Source organism: Bufo gargarizans, chromosome 4, assembly GCF_014858855.1.
Source record: "Bufo gargarizans isolate SCDJY-AF-19 chromosome 4, ASM1485885v1, whole genome shotgun sequence".
Classification (NCBI taxonomy): domain Eukaryota; kingdom Metazoa; phylum Chordata; class Amphibia; order Anura; family Bufonidae; genus Bufo; species Bufo gargarizans.
Window position 1 is genome coordinate 248066541 of NC_058083.1, and position 23983 is coordinate 248090523.

At 43.4% G+C, this 23983-nt stretch overlaps 1 protein-coding gene across 5 annotated transcripts in view; it reads left to right on the forward strand.

Annotated features, from left to right (window-relative positions):
• Window positions 1–23983, forward strand: part of MYO6 (myosin VI) — a 254132-nt gene that overhangs the window by 199479 nt on the left and 30670 nt on the right. For 3 of the 5 annotated variants that reach the window (XM_044290290.1, XM_044290291.1, XM_044290292.1), the window contains exons 26-30: window positions 6551–6759; window positions 7306–7384; window positions 15669–15829; window positions 20083–20124; window positions 20543–20572. In XM_044290290.1, the coding sequence (XP_044146225.1) occupies window positions 6551–6759; window positions 7306–7384; window positions 15669–15829; window positions 20083–20124; window positions 20543–20572 (521 nt within the window). The remainder of the gene's footprint in view (window positions 1–6550; window positions 6760–7305; window positions 7385–15668; window positions 15830–20082; window positions 20125–20542; window positions 20573–23983) is intronic. The other 2 variants (XM_044290293.1, XM_044290294.1) reach the window with 1 other exon arrangement.

A 23983-nucleotide genomic window follows, 5' to 3' on the forward strand; every position in this document is an offset into this window, starting at 1 on the left:
CAGCAATCAGCTATCTCGGGCACGTTCATAGATAATGGGACATGCTAGCAGAAAACCCTGATAAGTGGGTTGTTAAGAGTGCACCCATCATAGGTTCACATTGTCAGAAAGGGCACACGCATCATAAACGTGTCTTTCAGACAAATAAAACATTGGGGGCCATTGCTTCCTATATGGGTCTTAGCCCCTACACACTACAGCCATATTACCGCAACCCAGAGCGCAGTGCCTTTTATCTCAACCCCTGCCCCGGCCTCTCCGCGCAGCAGCCACCAGAGCGTAGTGACTGTAATCCAGCGGCGGTCTCCTGGCTCCAGGGGTTTACATCCGCTAGATATCATTTCTTTGTCACCCAATGGATTTGAGATGAGTTATGCCACCGTGACTAGGGTTGTCACAATATCAACATTTTTATTCAATTTCGGTCCCATAAAAATGTATTGCAATACTCTATACCACGCAAAAGAAAACGCCCAAAAAGCTGTGTGCATTCTGCATTTCATGGAACGTCCGGCCCATAATAGAACAGTCATATCCTATTTGTGAGGGGACAAGGTGACAAAAAAAAAATGTCGAACTGCGTGTTTTTTTTTTTTGTTTTTTTTTTTCTGTCACGGCTTTTTCCCCGCAAGAGAGATTTTTCAATACTTTAATAGTTTGTACTTTTTCGGATGTGGGAATACATAATATGTAGTTTTTTTTACTGTTTATATATTTTTATATGTAAAATTGGGGATGATTTAAAATGTTAATATTTTGGTGTTTTTTTATTTACTTTTTATTTAATAATTATTAGCCCCCTTATGAGCTAGAACCCTTGTCCTATTCACCGTAATAGAGCTCTATTAGAGTGAATAGGACTTTACTCTTTCCCTACTGCCCTGGGCTTTGTGCACACCGCAGCAGGAAGCTTATCATGGCAGCTATGGAAGGCTGCCATCGTAACTGATCGTAGCCCTGCGATTTCACTGCTGGGGCTCAGATCAGAAGCTACCACTGCACCACCAATGAGGAGGGGAGGGGACCCTGTAACCATTGGGCCACCAATGAATATAGCAATGAGGGGGCGGGTAGTGCTCCTGTGGCGGCCACTGCGCCACAAATGATTCTAATGCTGGGGAGTTGCATTGCGCCACCAATGATTATAATTTATAATAATAGGGGGGCGGTCTTCACCACCAATGATTATAATTTATAACAATGAGGGAGGGGTGCGCATTGCACCATCAATGAATTTTAATTAGCCTCTTAATACAAATATAGACTGTGGGTGCCGGCCTTATCACCCAACCGGCACCCAGCCTCAATGACCGGGATCCCGCCGAACTGTGCCAATTAAGTTAATTTCCACCATTCGTGGGATCGCTGCTTCCTGTTATTGGTATGTGATTTGGCCTGCAACCGCAGTCTATTTTTGTATTAAGAAGGTATGTCTCATTGGTGGCGCAGCGGCCACAGCCCCTCCCCTACTCCTCTCTTCACTGCTTATTGGTGGCGCAGCGGCCACAGCCCCTCCCCTACTCCTCTCTTCACTGCTTATTGGTGGCGCAGCGGCCACAGCTCCTCCCCTACTCCTCTCTTCACTGCTTATTGGTGGCGCAGCGGCCACAGCCCCTCCCCTACTCCTCTCTTCACTGCTCAATTGTGGTGCAGCCGCATCACAGTGGGGAGGTAGGGACTCTCTCCTCCTCCACTGTGCCAGCTGTAATGTGCCCCAGACTTTTTAGAGGCAGTCAGCACTCAAGTTCGACTGCCCCTATGACGTCACTAAAAATACAGCAGTGATTAAGAAACAGCCATATCACTGTTTAATACCGCAGTATATCGTTATTAGCGGTATATCGCCCAACCCTAGGTGTACGGTAAAGTTCTTGAATGCGTGTATATTTCACCCAGAATCCTTATCTGGATGAGATAAATGAAATCCAGAAAGCTGCAGTGGTTTCAGCAAAATGTAGCTTACTGAGACAGATTTGTTTAGATTCTGTCCTGGACTGGATTTCTCTGGACTGGTGGGTAGGTTTGACATTGGGACCTACCAGTCCCGACCCTTCCAGTACAGCTATTTCCCCTAGCCTGAGGTGATCCCAGGTGTGATAGCTGTGATCAGTACTGGGGAAAAGAGAGACTTCAGAAAGCCTGGGAAGCAAGCTGACCTGCTAGCTGTTGAAGCTTGATTCCCCTTGTGTGTGCATTGCACGCTATAGGTGAGATAGACCTATTGATTGGACCCTGCGCAAGAATTCACTTGGGCCCCCTGGATCCCACCTTCCTACACCCTAGCATGTGGCCACTAGAGGTGTTCCTTGACAGTAATGTAAATACAGCCTTTTTTTCTGAAAAGTTAGTGTTTACATTAAAAAGCTTGCAGAGACATGCTATAGACACCAGAACTACTACATTTAACTCTAGTGTCCCTTAATATAGAGATTAAAAAAGAATCTGCACAAAAGTATCAAAGAAAATGGCTGTATCATTATTCTAAAAATTTAAAAAGCACAACTAGTATTTTGCAGATGACTTTAATTTTTTTTTTTTACAATGTGCAGATAGTGCTGTACTATTAACCCCTCCATCCACCCCTCCCTCCCCCTTCTCCACCCCCCCTTCTTCAACCACCCAGCACCCTTACGCACATAAAACAAGTAATTATATATCTATATATCGATATAGGTGTGGGCGATATAGACGATATGCGATATGAATTTGGGCAACGATAGAGATTTAGTTTATATCGCCATATTGCGGTAGAACATGGCATGCGCCGCTCTCTGCACGCACCATGTTCTCCTGAGACGGCACAGTGGAGAAGGAGGGAGTCCCTCCCTCCCCACTGTGTGCGGTTGCCGCTGACCACCAATGAGAACAGAGTAGGAGGAGGAGGTGAGCGACTGTGGCCACTCCGCCAACAATGAGTAGGAGGAGGGACTGTGGCCACTGCACCACCAATGAATATAGTTTTAGTATGCCTGAATACAAACGTAGCCTGCATGTGCTGGCCATATCCCATACTCGGCCTCTATGACTGCACGCTGTGAACCACTGCAGTTAGCCCCTCAGGTCCTGAGGGGTTAATTGCAGCGGATCACGGCGCGCAGTAATAGAAGCCAGGTATGGGATATGGCATATGTATTCAGGCATATTAACTATATTCATTGGTGGCTCCTCCATTCTACTCCCTCTCTTCTAAGTATTATATTAATTGCGAGCCCCCCCTCCACAGTATTAAATCATTGGTGGCAGTGGCCCCAGGGTGGCAGCTTCTGATTGGAGCCCAAGCAGTTGAATCGCAGGCTTCGATCGGTTACCATGGCAACCAGGACGCTACTCAAGCCCTGGCTGCCATAGTCCGCTCCCTGCTGCTGTGTGCACTATGCACAGGGCAACAGGGAGAGTGTGAAGTCCTGTTCACCCTAATAAAGATCTATTAGGGTGAATAGGACAAGGGCTCCCCCCCCCCCACCCCCCCGAAATATAGAATATATTGCGATATACAGTACAGACCAAAAGTTTGGACACACCTTCTCATTTAAAGAGTTTTCTTTATTTTCCTGACTATGAAAATTGTAGATTCACACTGAAGGCATCAAAACTATGAATTAACACATGTGGAATTATATACATAACAAAAAAGTGTGAAACAACTGAAAATGTCATATTCTAGGTTCTTCAAAGTAGCCACCTTTTGCTTTGATTACTGCTTTGCACACTCTTGGCATTCTCTTGATGAGCTTCAAGAGGTAGTCACCTGAAATGGTCTTCCAACAGTCTTGAAGGAGTTCCCAGAGATGTTTAGCACTTGTTGGCCCTTTTGCCTTCACTCTGCAGTCCAGCTCACCCCAAACCATCTCGATTGGGTTCAGGTCCTGTGACTGTGGAGGCCAGGTCATCTGGCGCAGCACCCCATCACTCTCCATCATGGTCAAATAGCCCTTACACAGCCTGGAGGTGTGTTTGGGGTCATTGTCCTGTTGAAAAATAAATGATGGTCCAACTAAACGCAAACCGGATGGAATAGCATGCCGCTGCAAGATGCTGTGGTAGCCATGCTGATTCAGTATGCCTTCAATTTTGAATAAATCCCCAACAGTGTCACCAGCAAAGCACCCCCACACCATCACACCTCCTCCTCCATGCTTCACGGTGGGAACCAAGCATGTAGAGTCCATCCGTTCACATTTGGTGGTTGGAACCAGAGATCTCAGATTTGGACTCATCAGACCAAATCACAGATTTCCACTGGTCTAATGTCCATTCCTTGTGTTCTTTAGCCCAAACAAGTCTCTTCTGCTTGTTGCCTGTCCTTAGCAGTGGTTTCCTAGCAGATATTCTACTTTGAAGGCCTGATTCACACAGTCTCCTCTTAACAGTTGTTCTAGAGATGTGTCTGCTGCTAGAACTCTCTGTGGCATTGACCTGGTCTCTAATCTGAGCTGCTGTTAACCTGCGATTTTTGAGGCTGGTGACTCGGATGAACTTATCCTCCGAAGCAGAGGTGACTCTTGGTCTTCCTTTCCTGGGGCGGTCCGCATGTGAGCCAGTTTCTTTGTAGTGCTTGATGGTTTTTGTGACTGCACTTGGGGACACTTTCAAAGTTTACCAATTTTTCGGACTGACTGACCTTCATTTCTTAAAGTAATGATGGCCACTCGTTTTTCTTTACTTAGCTGCTTTTTTCTTGCCATAATACAAATTCTAACAGTCTATTCAGTAGGACTATCAGCTGTGTATCCACCTGACTTCTCCACAATGCAACTGATGGTCCCAACTCCATTTATAAGGCAAGAAATCCCACTTATATAACCTGACAGGGCACACCTGTGAAGTGAAAACCATTTCAGGTGACTACCTCTTGAAGCTCATCAAGAGAATGCCAAGAGTGTGCAAAGCAGTAATCAAAGCAAAAGGTGGCTACTTTGAAGAACCTAGAATATGACATATTTTCAGTTGTTTCACACTTTTTTGTTATGTATATAATTCCACATGTGTTAGATTCATAGTTTTGATGCCTTCAGTGTGACTCTACAATTTTCATAGCCATGAAAATAAAGACAACTCTTTGAATGAGAAGGTGTGTCCAAACTTTTGGTCTGTACTGTATAGCGCATATCGCACATGCTTAAAATTATATCGCAATATAGATTTTAGGCCATATCGTCCACCCCTAAATATATATACATCTTACAGTGATTTACTGTAAATACTTACAGTTCTGAAGACTCCAACAGGCTCAGGATCAGTGCTCTGGGCAGCTGGGTTCAGGGCTGGAAGTGGGCACCTCTCTGCAGGAAGGAGACAGGGCTCGGCTCACAGTGCGTGGCATACTCAAAGGGCAAGGGAGGTCGGGAGAAGGAGCAAGCAAGTACAGTATTTTTCATATCCGCCCCCAGTAGCCTCATAGCAGCCCCCAGTAGCCTCATAGCAGCCCCCAGTAGCCTCATAGCAGCCCGCCAGAAGCCTCATAGCAGCCCGCCAGAAGCATCTCACCAGCCTCATTAATATAAAATAAAATAAAAACCCTTAACTCTCCTGCTGCTGGACGCCGTTTCTCCTCTCCTCGAGCGCGATCTGCATCCTCCTGCTTTCTGCTGTACTGTGAAGGCTGCGTACAGCGTGACTTCACAGTGTCCTCATGCTGTGCGCAGCCCTGCACAGCCGACAGCCGAGGACCAGGAAGCAGTGTGTACGTTTTAGAGGGGGACAATAAGAAAAAAATATTTTTCATTATACCTCAGGTCAGACAACCAATCAGACCTCAGCTAACAGCCCCAATAAGATCCCCAATGTTAATAAGACCTCAGCTCAGACCCCAATATGAATGAACCCCAATCAGACCTCAATTAAAAGCCCCCAGTAGCCTCATAGCAGCCCCCAGTAGCCTCATAGCAGCCCCCAGTAGCCTCTCATCAGCCCCCAATAGCCTCTCATCAGCCCCCGGAAGTGTCCATCAGCCTCATAAATATAAAATAAAAATAAAACACTTAACTCTCATGCTCCTGGACGCCGCCGATCCTCTCCTCCAGCGAGACGTGCATCCTCCTGCTGTCGGCTGTGCTGTGAAGGCTGCGCACAGCGTGACATCACAGAGCGCCTCACGCTGTGCGCAGCCGATAGCCGAGGACCAGGAAGCAGTGTGTACAAAGCCTTCACAGTTTCCTGGTCCTCCGGACGATGTAATTGAATATGTGGGCAGTGGCCAGCGGGGCTCAAGAGGGAGCTGCCTTGGGCCCCCCCGGAGAAACTGGGTGCGGGGCAGCTGCCCCTTTTGCCCCGCGTTAAAGATGGCCCTGGAGATAGAAACAAACTGTCTAGGTAGTGCCCAGATGGGCAGGAGTTAATTTTATTGTTTATGTGATGTTGGTGCCACAGCTTCACCCCCACCAAGTGAAGTGATAACTTGGATGCTGTTTGTTTGTTATGCAGCATACCCGAAAATAAACAGTTTGGACTTTTTAATCTGCTGTCTCTGCTTAAGTCTGTCATTGCCGATCCCTCCCTGAGTGCAGATCCTGACACAGTCTAAATGTTTTTTCTTTTTATTTCTTCTTAGAACACCATAATGACCCGTGACCAGATTGAAAGAGAATATGATGCTCTTGTGAAGAGCTCAGGCCAACTCCTCGATGCCTTACAGAAGAGGAAGAAAGAAGAGGAAGAAGCTGAACGCTTGCGTCGTATACAGGAGGAGATGGAACGGGAGAGGAAAAGGCGTGAGGCTGAAGAGGAGCTGCGGAGAAAAGAGGAAAATGAGAGGAGACTGTGAGTTATACATTAGACTGGATTATTGGCTTGTTAAAGGGGTTGTCTCACTTCAGTAAGTGGCATTTATCATGTAGAGAAAGTTAATACAAGACACTTACTAATGCATTGTGATTGTCCATATTGCTTCCTTTGCTGGCTGGATTAATTTTTCCATCACATTATACACTGCTCGTTTCCATGGTTACAGACCACCCTGCAATCCATCAGTGGTGGTCGTGCTTGCATGGTCCTGGCCACCAGAGAGGCTGGCGCTTTTTCCTATAGTGTGCAAGTAAGGTCACCACTGATGGATTGTAGGGTGGTTTGTAACCATGGAAACGAGCAGTGTCTAATGTGATGGAAAAATGAATCCAGCCAGCAAAGGAAGCAATATGGATAAAAACAATACATTAGTAAGTGTCTTGTATTAACTTAACTTTCTCTACATGATAAATGCAACTTACTAAAGTGAGACAACCCCTTTAAAGTTGCACTTCTACAGTATACTCTAAATATAGTGCTGATATTGCTCCATCTCATGTTGATTTGTCAAAATGTCTGTAGAAAATCTGAGATTGAAGCAAAAAGGAAACAAGATGAAGAAAACCGGAAAAAGAGGGAAGCGGAAGAAAGGAGAATGCAGGTTAGTAGAATACCAGTCATCATAATTGAAGGGGTCATTAGTCAAAAATCACATAAAAAGATACAAAACATCCTGCACAATGTGATAAATGAGTATGCGGATGTGCATGGCTACAGTTATAAAATAAAAATCACTGATGTGTTTAGGTCAAAATATATTGGCTGAGAGTCTCAGATGTTTTCATATCGGAATGAGGGCTTAGTCCGTATATAATGTTTGCATCTAATGTGTTAGTGCTTTTTTTGCTGTGATTTTTCTTTTATAAGGGGTCATTGGTCCTGTAATCGAGGGAGGCGCCTGAGTCAGCAATTTGTGTTCTATAACGTACATTTTTTCCTTTAAACACATTGTTTATGTAGTCATTTCTTCCCCTTCCCATCTCTAGTTTCATCTTGCTGAAGAGACTTAGTCAGAACCTGTGTTTTAGCTGTCACATACAGCCTGAATTCAGCTCTGATTTTCAAATATTTCCCATCATTATGTCAAATTCAGGTGTCTGTTCTTTATTCATTCTCCTCTCCTTTTCCTCCTTCTTTTGCTTTGCACAAGTCAATTGTTCTCTCCCTCTGCTTCTTTAACGCCCCCCTCCATTAACCTTACCGACAGCCCTTCTTGCTGTCTTACCTGCATTGAAAGAGTGTGGGCAAAGGCTCTATCATATCTGTGTAGAAGTAAAAATGGATAGAAACTGATTAAATTGGGTAGGTATTCAGACACTTATACGTACGATAAAATATCTGATTTGACATAGTTTGAGCAGAACAGATGTATATACATATGGGTCATGAAGCTTCTCCATAATTACTTTAGCCAAGTTAAAAATACATAACTTGTGCATTAGTCTTTTACCCATTGTGTCATGCCTCATTTGATCATGCCATGATGTGATTTATGGATTTTGAGTTGTGTAACACGTTCTCTTCATTCCAAGTTATGTCAAGTAGTGCACTGTGTGGTATCATGCCCAGTTCCATGCCCTGTCATGTTGTATGTCTCTCAGTCAAGTAATTAGATATATCAGAGAACCCCACTGCAACCCACATACTGCTCTCCTTCATCCAACTTAGGTCACATTATTTTGGTCAGTAGCTTATTTTAGAGAAGACTGTACTTCCTCCTACTTCCGGTGTGCCTATAGTCATTCAGTAGTTTTCCTCAGTCTCAGGCTTCGTCATGATGTGTTCCTCAATGTCTTCTGTAGATTGCCTCAGGTATAAAGCAATCATTTACTCTTCTAAATCAACCAGCCAAATTGGATCTTTGTGGTCCATACCAACCCCCCACTTGTTTGGTATACTCTGTGCTTTAATTATTTATTTCTAGCAATTTATCAAGAGAACTGGTTTGATCTTCTGAAATCCTTTCTCCCAAAAAATTCTGAGTTTATCTCCCACTGTTTGCTGTATAGCAGATGCTGCAATTACTTGGAGAAGGTCAACATTACAACTGTTAAAACGATCATGTTTCTTCCCAAAAGAAAAATCTGAATTTCTTTTTCTAAGCGCATTCATCTCCTTCACCTTGTGTTCTCTCATACATTATTTCATCATCTACTCTAACTGCATTGCAGACTGTTGCTGACTGAGTCCTTACTCTGTCAGTCATCATGATTCAGTCTTTAGTCATTACTGTCAAGTTCCAGCATAGGACATGGATCCTCTTCTGGAGGGAGCAAATTGCCACTTTCCCTGATGGTTTAAAGAGGTTCTCTGCTACCATAACAGAATACCCAAAATGCTCCATATTTTTGTGCCATATACCTTTTTTCATGTCGGCTTCAATACATCCTGGCAGAATGTTTACTTGGCTTACTTCTTGTTTCCACCGGCTTCCTGCTTTGTTAACCAAACCTGGCACGATTTTGCTCTGTAATGTTTCACAGTGCTTGCTCTGCCTGACTAACATGAAGAGGAGAGGTTTAGGGGGCATGATTACTGTAGGGGCAAAAGTGTGGCAGAAAATGGAGGCCCTGAGAAACAATAAAGAGCAAAGTATGCTGGGCTTGGTTAGCAAACCCAGCTGGAGGCTGATGGAAACAGGAAGTTCTGCATGTGAACATCCTGCCAGGATGCAGTGGAAAGGGAAAAGGAAGTGCTGACATGCATAACGGGCACGTGGACCAAATTTATGCATTGTTTGGGTACCCTGGGCAGAGTAAAATAGATTGTCATAAGAGAGCCACATTACCCAAAGTTCATGACAAAATGTCTGCTACTGTATTTCAGACTCAGCACACCCACTAAAGTTTTGACCTTCTTCATGTACTGTTAGTGACCACTACTTGTCACCTTATCCTGTGTAAATCAGTATTTTCTAATCATATTTTTTAGCTTTTAACAGACCATACTATAGCTTTTGGTTTAAACACCTGTTCGGTCGACAGCTACCTCCCCCAACATTGACATGAACCTGCTCACTTGGATCAGACTCTCCTCATAGATGAGATTGTTGGTTAATTGTTGATTGATTTGCCATACTTTTATCATGTTTGTATGCCTGTATTTTCTGCCTTTCATGCTGTTATTTCATCTAGTTGCATTCTAAGATAGTTATGTATTGCACTTACTCCTAACCAAAACTAATTCATAGGTGTTCATAATTTTATGACTATAGAGGCCAAGCCTTCTGTAGTTGAATCAAGTCTCGCCTCCAATTGAAAGTTTATTAAAGGAGCAGCAGCATCCTTTCTGCCTCCCATTTCTATCAATGGGAGGCAGCGATGACGATCGCGGAGCGGTGGCTTAATGCCGCAGCCATGTTGAGACGGGACATGTCCTTTCTCAGCATGACCATGGCTATAATGTATGTATAATGTAATCATGTACGACAGACATGGTGATGAGACGCTGCTGTATATCGACTGACGGACATGATGATGAGACGCTACTGTCTATAGACTGGCAGACATGATGATGAGACGCTGCTGTCTATAGACTGGCAGACATGATGATGAGACGCTGCTGTCTATAGACTGGCAGACATGATGATGAGACGCTGCTGTCTATAGACTGGCAGACATGATGATGAGACGCTGCTGTCTATAGACTGGCAGACATGATGATGAGACGTTGCTGTCTATAGACTGGCAGACATGATGAGACGCAGCTGTCTATAGACTGGCAGACCTGATGAGACGCTGCAGTCTATAGACTGGCAGACATGATGAGATGCTGCTGTATATAGACTGACAGACATGATGATGAGATGCTGCTGTCTATAGACTGGCAGACATGATGATGAGATGCTTCTGTCCATAGACTGACAGACATGATGATGAGACGCTGCTGTATATAAATATCCTGTATATTAAGGCTCATAATCTCTGCCATGCGCTCTCTGCATATAATGTGCTAGGACTGTGATCTGAATTCAAGCATTGGCAGTCAGCAGCGGCACTCTCATTTAATGCTGTGTGTTTCATAACATGCAGGAATTCATTCGTCTTGCTTTGATAGTTGCCTTACTATGGTGCTTTACTTACACCAGTCAGTGACAAAGATTCATTGGGTATAAAAATTTTGTCATTAATGATATAGCTTAGAATTGACACAATAATTTTTCTTCAAGTGTAATCTTGGTAGAATAAACATTTGTGAAATGTGAGATTTAAGACATTTGATAAGGATAATGGTGTACGTAAAACGGCCAATTTGCTGTCTGTGTCTTACTGTATTAAGCAGAATGATACACAATTACTTTAGTTGGATTCAGTGGTTAATGTTCCTATAAACTGCAGCAATGGAGCAGTATTCTTCACATTTTGAGTTTGTATTCTGTTACCAAGCCAAGTAAATATATCTGATATTATCTTAAGAATTCTATTACAGATATTGAAAGCTAAATTGCAAACCTCGTTTTTTTTATTTTTCATTATTTACGTTTACGGCAGCTATCATAATACGGTTTAGAAGCCGGTAATGTAAGTCTGAAATCACTTAGTAACTTTCAGGCCAAAATCCAGTTGAGGTCTACAGAAAGCTATTTAAACCACTTTCCTGTGGCTGATTCTTATTTTCCTCCATAGTAGCTGCTTGGTTAATTTTCAGTATTGCTCGTTTAGGGCTTAGCTAACATTAGGTACCCCAACTAAGCTGCATTGTAGTCTTAGGCTATCTCTGGTAGCCTGGAAAACACCTCCTCTCTCATCTGGTGCTCAGGCAGTTGCCTTAGAGCAGGGGTGCATAACCTGCAGCCTGGGGGCCACATGCGGCCCTCGATATCATTCTGTGCGGCCCCAACCAGACATGTATGTCTATGTCTTGTGGCTGCTCACATATATCTTTCATGTATTCTCCCATTAGATGGGCCTACTAGAAGTGTAACTAGACATTTATAATATATACTGTATGTTCAATATGCCAAAAATATAGTATTTCAGTTTGGTAATACCCCTTTATGTTTTATTTTCGGCCCTTGGAATTGGTTCAGGCTGACAATGTGGCCCCCGACCAGAAAAGGTTGTGCACCCCTGCCTTAGTCAGTTCAGTTCACAAAGGATTTTTCTACATATTCCTCCAGCATATCCCATTGTACAGCAGAAAGAAGCTATGCTGATATATAGACCAGCCTGATGGAGGCACAAAGGACACTCTTTTGGCTTCCATTGGGTAAATAAGAGTTTATGGATGTGTTTGGCATAAGACTGGGGCACCACTACAGCTTTTTTTTTTTTTTTTTTTTTATAACTTTTCCTGCTTTTCTTTTCTATGGTCAGATTAAAGGATTTTTATATTGATGACCTGTCCTTGGGAGAGAGCATCACAATCTGATCAGCAGGGATCTGACAACCTGTTGTCACGATCAGTGTGGGGAAAAAACTCCACACTACACTCAGGAGGGAAGGGGAATAGTAACTGGGCCTTGAAACTAGGGAAGGAACAGGTCACCTCCTAAACAACCCTAATCCAGGCCCTAACTACCTTTCAGTATGAATAGACTTTGAAGGTAGGAATATTCATATGCTGAATACCTAGGCCCTTATATCCCTATAAGGCCCTGGAATGAGGTTAGGACCATAGACAACCCATTCCTCCCCAGATGGACGAACGGAAGTCTCGGTCTCAGGCCCAGATACAAACAAAAGGGAATATAACAAACGCAAAACAATAAGAAAAGACAAGACTGAAAGTAGAAAACTGGCAACTCCAGAAGCACCACAGAGTACGACCGACCGACCGACCGACCGACCAGCTAGTTAGAAGGCAGGAAGAAAATCTATAAACCGCACCTCCAAGAGTGAGAAGAAGCTACTTATGGGAAAAGTAAATTACCAACAAGCAACACCTGAAGCAAGGGGTGTGGCATTCACCAAAACACAGACACAATGAGATCCACAGTGAACTTGTCAATTTAACTCACGAGTTGCCAGTCTCTCTGATCTCCTGGCACCTGCCACGGGAACATCCGTGACAGTACCCCCCCTTCTACGGGTGACCTCCCAGGCACCCAGGACTGACCTTATCCAGGTGAGATCTATGAAAGGCATTCACTAAACGATTGGCATTAACATCGGATGCCGACACCCACATCCTCTACTCCTGTCCATAACCTTTCCAGTGGACAAGATATTGAAGAGATCCACAAAGAACTCGAGAGTCAACTATTTTCGCAATCTCTAATTCAAAATACCGTCCACCATGACCAGAGCGGGTGGCAAGGAAGATGGCTGTAAAGGTTCCAAATATTTTTTCAACAAAGACCTATCGAACACATTGTGAATTTTCAGGGCCTGAGGAAGCTCAAAATGAAAAGCTACAGGATTAATAATGGCCGTGATCTTATATGGGCTGATAAACCTTGGACCCAACTTCCAGGACGGTACCTTCAACTTAATGTTTCTTGTGGACAGCCACACAGAATCACCCACTCTTAGGTCCGGACAATCCATACCTTTCCTGTCAACCACACCTTTATATTTGTTGCCTATATTTTTCAAGTTATTTAGAATTTTTCGCCATATCGATGACAATGATGATGAAAAACGTTCTTCCTCAGAGATACCAGAAGTATTAGAACCAGAAAATGTGCCAAACTGCGGGTGAAATCCATAGGCCCCCAAAAATGGCGACTCACCAGTGGATTCCTGACTACGATTGTTTATGGCAAAATCTGCCAAAGACAAAAAGGAAGACCACTCCTCCTGGTTCTCAGATACAGAACATCTCAAGGAAGTCTCCAGACTCTGATTAGTGTGCTCTGTCTGTCCATTTGACTGAGAATGAAAACTCAAAGATGACAGCAGGTAGCCCAAGAACTGCACCTCGTGTACCGCTAAAACACCTTTCTCTAATTTTGCAAACAATTTATTATCCCTTAGGATCTGTAACACCTGTCTCACATGATTCTGATGTGTTTCCATGTCAAGAGAATAAATAAGAATGTCTTCCAAATACAGGATCACAAACCTCCACCAGGTGATGAAAGATGTAATTCACAAAATGTTGTAAGACCGCCGGGGCATTGGTCAACCCGAAAGGCATGACTAGGTTCTCAAAGTGCCCCTCGGGAGTATTAAAAGCAGTCTTCCATTCATCCCTTTCCTTGATCCTAACCAGATTTTATGCCCCCCTTAAAGGGTTCCTATCACCTCGTTTTGACATAATTAGCTATCAGACACTAGCGATCCGCTAGTTTCTGCTCTACCAAACAATGCTAATATAATACCTTTGTGTGCAGCCGTTTTCCTAAAAAACTAACTTTTATTGATATGCTAATGAGCCTCTAGGTGCTATGGGGGCGTCTTTTCAGCATCTAGAGGCTCGGTCTACTTACACAAAATGCCGCCCAGCGCGTCCCTCCAGCCCGCCCATCTCCTCTGGAATGCAATCCTCCCTCTGAGCTAGCGGACGAATTCTCGCGCCTGCACCGTGCGCGTCTGTTTTTCGGCGCAGGCGCAGTGAATGTCTGACCGCTCCCTGCACAGACATCTCCACTGCGCCGATTACGTCAGAGTGCTCCGAGGAACAGATGGCGCAGGCGCAGTGGAGATGCCGGTGCAGGGAACGTTCAGACAGTCACTGCGCCTGCGCCGAATACAGACGCGCATGGCTCTCGCTAGTGTCTGAGAGCTAATTATCTCAAAACGAGGTGATAGGAACCCTTTAAGTCTAACTTGGAGAACACCTTGGCACCAATAATCTGGTTAAAAAAAAAAATCAGGAATCAAAGGAAGAGGGTAAGGATAACGGATAGTAATCTGATTGAGTTCACGAAAATCAAGACATGGCCGAAGACCTCCATTTTTTATTTTATTTTTTTTTACAAAAAAGAACTTTGCAGCCACTGGAGACTTGGAATGTCTTATGTTCCCTTTCTTCAAACTCTCTGCAATATATTCTCTCATGGCCTGCCTTTCAGGTTCAGAAAGATTATACAACCTAGATTTAGGCCCCTTTCACACGGGCGAGTTTTCCGCACGGATGCAATGCGTGAGGTGAACGCATTGCACCCGCACTGAATCCGGACCCATTCATTTCTATGGGGCTGTGCACATGAGCAGTGATTTTCACGCATCACTTGTGCGTTGCGTGAAAACCGCAGCATGCTCCTCTTTGTGCGTTTTCCACGCAATGCAGGCCCCATAGAAATGATAAGAAATAATACAATCTACACAACCCCGATCCCAAACCCTAACTTCTGTGAAGAAGTTTGCATGACAATGTTTTGCACTCGCGTGGAAAAATTGCGCATTTTCCCGCCACGCACCCGCACCTTATCCAGGCCAAAAACATGACGCCCGTGTAAAAGAGGCCTTAGGCAATTTAGCCCCAGGAATAAGATTCACAGTGCAATCATATTCCCGATAGAAAAGTAAATTACCAACAAGCAACACCTTAAGGTATTAAAGGTATTGTTCAGGTAAAGTAAGATAACACACCAGCATAAAACATCCATTTTAGAACATTTTATACTAGGTAAAGTATTTAAATTAATAATGATGGTGGTAAGATGCAGAGCACAGTAGTTTATGAGGACTATACATTTCTGTCCATCAGGACCATCATACGTTAAAAAGTCTCTTTTGTTCATGTATGGGACAGAAGCCAATTTTTACTGCAGAGTATGTCTTGATTAAAACAGCAGTGGTGTTCTTGTCTTTGCAAGGGCATAAGCAATATGGATTGTGTTCATATTGTTCAGCATTTCTCATGCTGTGAGTGCACCGATTACCAGTTTTCCCAGGGACTGTGGTGCTCCATTAGTGATGTAATTTTCCCTTCATGATTTTTTTGGCTGGCACTACAGTGAAAGTTGCCTTACAATTGTCTCATTAACTTACATACAGGCAGAGGTGGAGTTGCAGCTAGCCAGAGATCGTGAGGAGGAATCCCAGCAGCAAGCTATTCTTGAACAAGAGCGTAGAGATCGTGAGCTTGCCATGAGGATAGCTCAGAGTGAGTCTGAGCTCATCAATGAAGATTTTGGTCCAGACTCTGCACTGCGCAGGTACTCGTTTCGAACAGTCACAGCTTCTCTTCTATTTTATGTTGGCATGTTGTTGTTGTTTTTTTAACCCTGCAGTTTGTGCTGTTTTATACTAAAATCTACTTTCTGTTAAACAAAAAATTACTAATAATTTTTCCATGTGAGCAGTGTTAAGTTGTTTGCACACCTTTTTGTCCTTTAGAATCTTCACAAAAAGTTCTTAAAGGGACACTTCCATAAAAATTGGGTACTTTTTCAACTCTGTATTCATATAAAAAAACAGTTTTTCTTTTTCATTTAAGGAGTACAATGCCATTAAAAATGAAATACACAATATTGTCCCTCTACAGCAGTCAGCACAGAGAGTTAAAACTCCTACAGATAACCCATTGTCAGTTTACTGCTCCTGTGAGGGAAATGTAATCTGCTAGCTTAACGATAGATTGTAGAATTTGGATAACAGTATGACAGCTTTGTTGCCTCTGTTGAGTGGTGATCTAATTGAATCACTAATCCCCCTTTCCTCACTAGTCTTAGTGAATGGTCTGAGTGAAAGAGTCAAGCAAGGCCCTTTGCCGTGCTGAAAACCTAAACAAAGGAGGAAGTTAAGAGTCAGGGCAGGAAGTAGAATACATGGAGTGACTTCACAATATATCCAGAAAACAATCTATTGTTTATTTTGTAAAAAAAATAAAAATTACATAGCAAATTCACATTTAGGCTGTTAATATGTGAGACAAAATAATGTTGATGGTAGTGTCCCTTTGGAACCAGAACAATGAAAAAGCTAGCTGTATTTTTATAAGAATTGACTGGTCATGATGGACATCTGCTCCAGGTCCTCTTTGCATTAGTCTTTGTGTATTTCCACTTTCCTAACACCGCATTGACTGACTGAGCTTTCTTACCCACTTGTTGCTCAAATATCCGACTTTCCAATGTTTTTGCTCATACTTTCCTTTTCCCTATACCATTTCACATCTCTTGTGTTGTAAACCCTAAGGGTGGATATCCACTTGATTGACCAGCTCTCCCTCCTCACTCCACCATAAACATGTAGGCATCAGTCATGCATGATTTTTTTCAAAGGGGAAAGAGGAATATGTATCTTTCAGACCCCACATTGAACACACCCAGTCCTTCTTTCCCTCGACATCTGCCATTAGGTAGTTGGCTAGTCCTGCTAAGTCAGTGGGATTGGCTGACATTTACCTATTATGTATGGTCCCCTTTACTCCCCTCCAGCATTCTACACAAGGAAACTGTATAGTTGCTAGCTGTAGATCTTTCAGGATCCCACCCCTAACGTTCAGCGGGAGGCTGTCACCAGTCATATTTTTTATGGGTATGTAGATATCAGTAACGTATGGCACATCTTTATGATATCCCTAATTGTCCTACAAATTGGAGTCTGCCTCTTTACTTTTGAAAGTGACTTTAACAATCACTGAAAGTTCCAGCAGTTCTGTTTGAAATCATTTCATTTCCATTATACAGAGCCCGGAGCCAGTTTTTGGTGAATATATTAACCTTATAGCATCATCTACTCTAGATCTCCCAGTACAAAGCAAAGATGATTTAATCTCTGCACTCCTTAACCCCCTGCCAGTCTTGATGAAAGCACAGAAGGTATATACAAGCTTCCGTGCACCAAAGGGATTCATTTAAGTGGAATCTAGTTTAGAAAGATTCATGTTTTTCCCCCTGTTCACTTAGTTAAACTTTTGACGTGATTTATGTGTTACGGCTGCGGCGTTGTCCCTGCAATGTATACATTTCTCTGAGATTGGGTAGTGAACTGTGATGGGTGTTTTCAGGCCTGTATGTTTGTGTTTGATTAATTTACTGTGCCACATTGGTCTTTGCCGGGGTGATGGTGCAGTAACTCATGATGGCACACGCACAATCTGACAAATAGATTGTCATCGCTGTTTGCAGGTAGGCGAGGGAGAACACTTCAGGATTCATTGGGCCGAGATTTGATAACTCTAATCTGGTTCTGCTCTTGCGTTGTGTTATGTTGCTTTTAATTACTCGCTGTTTTTTGCGTTTCCTTTATCGTCTCTCAGTTTTTTTAATTAAGGCTGGAGCTGAGCAAGACTGTGTGACCGATTGTATCGCCACTTTTTCCCCAAAGTATACACTTTTTTTTTTAAGGGTTTATCATTGAAAACTTTATCCTGCTTCTTCTTTACAGGCATCTGTTGAATGTCCATTAAATCCAAAATAGGTGCCAAGTTTATTGGTAGGAGGCTTAGCGCTATATACATCAGACAGTAATGCCCACGTCTATGGTAATGCCCATGATGGGCTGAAGCTTATTATTTAGAGCAATTCTCGGAGATCAACTTTTCAGTTTGTAAATCGACTCCATAAAACCGACCATGGCAGGAAGAACCATGTGCATATTAATTTGCCTTGTTTACGGCACACTGATAATGCTGCAAGGCGAAAGTCGATTAGTAAACCATTAATATTTATAGTTCTTAATTTCCCGGCACCTCATTAGCAGTGTTTCTGAATTAACAGATCTGCTGTTCATCACGTCTTTGTGAGAGTGATGTGTGTTCTGTGCAGCTTGCAAACTTCTTCTGCTGCATTCTGTTCTGTGACGTACATTTCCTATAGAGATGGTGGTTTACTAAATGCGTTTCATGTGTGAGAGAGCTAATCTCTTCCCAGAGGATAGAAGACCTGAAAGAAATACATGTTGGCAGATGCAGCTTTAGCTTAAAACAAGGTCACTGAAATTGCAGAGAACAAGGTCCGGCTCCTTTACAAGTTTCCGACCATTTAGAAATATTATTCCTCTATAAACTCATTTTCAGCGCTTATCCTAATTTGTGGCATGCATATTTTAAGCTAAAACACTAGCCATTTGGAAAGCAAATATCTGCCCTTTAGAGATAACAGAGCTGTGCAAAGCCAAAGCCGTAAACCGTATTCGTTTTAACCGTTTCTCTGCTCAGCCATGTTTCGGCAGTTACCTCCTATTGCTTTTTCCTAAAGAATGGCAACATATACATAACCGGTTCCAAATGGTGATTTGCTGCCACACGGATTGTGTAAAATTCTAAAAAGAGAGACTTTATCATGTAAAACTAGCACATTTTTTCCATATTATAAGTCAGGAACTTAGGTCATGGATGAGATCCGGCCAACATACAGAATACAGCTGTGTAATGAGATGATGTCTGTGTGTTCTATACATTGTTTTCTGCTATGATTCACTACACCTATAAATAAGCCATCTGGGCCATATGTTCATTAGGTACTTAAAGGGGGTATTTAATGCCGTCCTCCTCTTGATGAGAATAACTTTTCCATTGATAATTATTAAGCGTTCCCTACTGGACCTGCGCTGTGCTCCCCGGTCAAATGGTGCTCCTGGTACTTCCTGGCACTTCCTGGTTCATGTGCCGTATGTATTGTGCATGTGCTACTAGCCCACTTACAACCCACGGTAATTGACTTCATGTTGATGGTCTGCCCCCTGTGCTCCATCACCACAGCACATGCGTGAGAATGAATCTCTCGCTTAGGGTACTTTTACACTTGCAGCAGAGTGATCAGGCAAGCAGTGCCATCGCCAGAACTGCCTGCCGGATCAGGCAATCGTTATTTCCTCCGTCCAAAACGTAGATCAGTGACTGATGGATTTCTCTCCATTCAGAATGCATGGGGAAGAAACTGATCAGGTATTTTCCGGTATTGAGCCCCTAGGACGGAACTCAGCGCCAGAAAAGAAAAACGCTAGTGTGAAAGTATCTTTATACTAGAATACTATCCTGCCCCCTAAGCAGGCCAGCTGCACCTGCTGACATCCTGCCGGTCAGCACCCGAGGCTGCCTGACTGTAGGTGCAGCTGGCCCGGTGGTGGGGTGGGATGGTATTCTATGTCCTGACAGCGCTAGCGAGAGATTAATTCTCGTGCATGTGCTGTGGTGATGATGGGGGGGGGGGGGGGGAGCCATGAACGTGTCGTCAGTGGTGACCGACATGTTCATTGTGGGTTGTAACTGGGCTAGGATCATGTGCATGTGACTACATCGCAGACGTTGGTAACGATACTATCTGGTCTGCTATGTACTTCACACCCTTGCAAAAATATCTGAATATTCATATGTTTCGTTTTAGTGGGTACTTTGTAAAAACATCATGAGGCTGATGTTGGCATCTGCATTACGGCATTAATTTCCATAACGATGTATCAACCTTTTTTATTTTTTGTAAGTCTGTTGGAAAGCTGTACAACCTTATCTTTATTTCTGCAGCATAAAACCAGAGGTCACTGCGCCCTGTGCGACCGATGCCAAGTAAGAGATCCCTCATACGCACGTACATTTTTTTTAATCGTCTGAGACCTGCATGTGTGATTTCAGCATATAATGGAAATTTTTAAAGAAATCCAAAATCAATTCAGATGAATAGGCAATTAGAGAATTCAGAAAGTTCCTTTCCCATTAAAGGCTTTGCGGGGGGTTCTGGAAATAATTATTAAAGAAAGGGTTTTTTAATTATTGCAAATTTTATTTTTACTAATCATGTTATCCTGTAAAAGACTTGAAAAGATTAAAGCGAACTGGAAAATATAATCCTTTGCCGGGTTCCAGCAGAGATCATTATATATTGAATCAAAGTAGAGACAGCGCATGAAAGGAATTATCAAATATGAGATTGCCAAATCTGGTCAATGAAGCGTTTAAACTAATGCAGCTTGTCTTCTGTTTTCAGGGCTGGTGCTGGAAAGGCCAAAATGACAATGTATGTTCTTCATTTGACCCTTATGTATTACTTTGGTCAAAAGGTTTTCATATACACTTTGTATGTACACTGTATATGTTCTGTCTGTCTATCCATTTTAGATATAAAGGGACAGCTGTCAGCAGATTTGTACCTATGAATCTGTCTGACCTGTTGCATGTGCGCTTGGCAGCTGAAGGCATCTGTGTTGGTACTATATTCATATGTGCTGCATTGCTGAGAAAAATGAAGATTTAGCATATGCAAATGAGCCTCTAGAAGCAATGGGGGTGTTGCTGTTACACCTAGAGGCTCAGCTCTCTCTGCAACTGTCGCCCCTTCTCCACTTTCATTAGCAGGGCGAGGCAGTGTCAATGGCATCACACCTATCTCTGTCAATCACAGTGGACAGGGCTTGGCAGTTGCAGAGAAAGCAGAGCCTCTGGGTCAATGGCAACGCCCCCGTTGCTCCTAGAGGCTCATTTGCATATATTAAAACTTCATGCAGGCACATGTGAACGTGGGACCAGCACAGATGCCTTCAGCTGCCAAGTGCACATGCAGCAGGTCTGTCACTTTCATTGGTACAAATCTGCTGACAGAATGACTTTAATATATAGGTAGATTGTTGTTGTAGACCGCTGGTGTACAGTATCATTACAACTGGCTACCTACCGGCTTTGTAGGCAGGGGAATCACCTAGATTTCTAATACTATAAGTGAATGGACAAAGCATGGATAATGCAAATATTTAAAGCCTATGGACTCTTTCACACTTTTTAGTTCTTCTAAGTAGTCTTAAAATAAAAAAAGAACCTCCTGCTGTTTTACCCCTGTAGAATTGATGCAACTTCTTGGCATAACTGCTGCTGCTGACTATATAGATCTGACCTATGTGGAGTCTCCCTGCTCCTCCCATCCCTTCTCTCATTCTCTCACAGGCTGTACTGTGTTACAGTAAATATAGAGAGGAGAGCAAACACATGGCAGCCTGTAGAGGAGCGTACGTGCTGGGTATCAGTGTACATAGAAATGAGAGACCCCAGAACTCTCTGCAGGGGGGAAGGGGGGAGTGGGAACTTTTTGCACTTCTCAGCATCAGTGTCTATTAGCACAAGGGAGAAGAGATCCCTTAGGGTCCATTCACACGTCCGCAAAATGGATCCGCATCCGTTCCGCAATTTTCAATGGGGCCGGAATGTGCTGTCCGCATCCACATTTGCGGATACGCACTTCCGCATCCATGCTTCCGTTTCCGCAAAAAAATAGAACATGTCCTATTCTTGTCCGCAATTGCGGACAAGAACAGGCATATTCTATTAGTGCCGGCAATGTGCGGTCCGCAAAATGCGGAACGCACATTGCCGCTTTCCGTGTTTTGTGGCTCTGTGTATCCGCAAAACACGTTGCGGACGTGTGAATGGAGCCTCAAGAGCTGTGTAACCGTAAGAAAGTGCAGGAATGAGGCCATGCTAGTTAATGAGAGCTTGCAGCATCCTGGGCACATACTCTAGACCAGTGTTTCCCAACCAGTGTGCCTTCAGCTGTTGCAAAACTACAACTCCCAGCATGCCCGCACAACCAAAGACTGTCCAGGCATGCTGGGAGTTGTAGTTTTGCAACAGCTGGAGGCACACTGGTTGGGAAACACTGCTCTAGACTTCACATTCAATATGTATTACATGCCCACATGACAAAAGTTTAAAACTACTTGCAGTTTGCAAATTGATTATCAGGGGGATCTGACAATGATTAAAGCAATATACACTACTCACAAGAATTTAGGGATATTTGGCTTGTGGGTAAAATGCACTCTAACCTTTTACAGCTGAACTTAGTGTGACCTTCTCTAAACTTTTGAATGCACATGTCCAACTGTTCAATGCTTTAGTTCTTTTTGCACAACTTGCTTTACAAAAAGCAAAGAGTTTAACAGGTGATTGATCCATGAATCACCCAATAAATGTACTGGTTCAATTAGAATTGGTATTTAAACAGTCCTCCTCATCATGCTGTTCACATCTTAACATCATGAGATCAAGAAGATGCCTAACATTACCTCACCATTGTGAGGCTTCAATCATGATGTTCTCAGACAGAAGTGGCCACTGAGCTTAGAGTGTCACAGAGTATCATCAGCAGGTTGCAACAGAGATACAGAGAGACAAAGTCACAGAAATGCAAAGAAGTGGACATCCCTTGGCCACATCCCGCACTGATGACCGCTTCATTACTGTTCACTGATGAAATTCAGTTCATGCTGAGCAGAAATGAAGGCCAATGATGATGTAGATGTTAATGAGAGCACTATGCATCAGCCACTGTTTGCTTTTGGTGGTGGTGTTAGTGTGGCCTGGTGTGTCTACTCAATACAGAACTGCCCTACACTTATATGGTACTGTAAAAAGCCAATACTACTTGAATACTTGAATAATATAATTTATCCAGTCTATGTGCCTCTGCATGAACAACACAGGCTTAATTTCATTTTCATGGACGACAATGCCCCAGCTCATCGAGGTCGCGTCATTAGGGAACGGCTGCTGTAGACTGGGGTACCTCAAATAGAGTGGCCTGAACTTTCTCCAGACCTGAATCCCATTGAAAACCTATGGGATCAGCTGAGTTGCTGTGTAGAGGCTAAGCAATCCTGCACCCCAGAACCTCAATGACCTGAGGCCCGCCCTTCAAGAAGAGTGAGATGCCATGGCTCAGCAGACAATAAATCGACTTGTGAACAGTATGAGACATCGTTGTCAAGCTGTAAATGATGCTCAAGGCCACATGACAAGTTATTGAGACATTGACATTTTTTGCAGGGTTATTCCCACCACTGTTGTTGGCTTCTACTTAAATGCCCTACTTTCATGATATGATATCACTGCTGCGTTTTCCATTAATTTCACCTGAAAGCCAAATATCCCAAACTTTTTGTGAATAGTGTTTTTGATTGGCGGAGGTTGACATCCGACACCCCTGCTGATCAGCTGTTTGAAGAGGAGGCGGCGCTCCATGTGAGCGCTGCTTCCTCACTATACTGCCGTTGTCTCCCTTATAGCAGTGGCAAAGTGTAATTCCAAGTACTCATTCCATTCAAGAGAATGGAGTGAGTACTTGTAACTACACTGCACCCCTGAGACTTCCGAGATGATGGGCAGTGTCATGAAGAGGAGATGGTGCTCGTATGGATAGGCCTGTGATATATCTTGCCTACACAAACCCTTTAAAGGGAACCCGTCACCGGGATTTTGTGTATAGAGCTGAGGAAGTGAGTTTCTGGATGGCCGCTAGCACACAGAGCTATGGGGACTGGGTATTGCGGATGTGCTAGCGGCCATCTAGCAACCCATGTCCTCAGCTCTATACCCAAAATCCCGGTGACAGGTTCCCTTTAAGAGTACATTCTAAAAGTTAGGCCACCCTTTTTTTTTT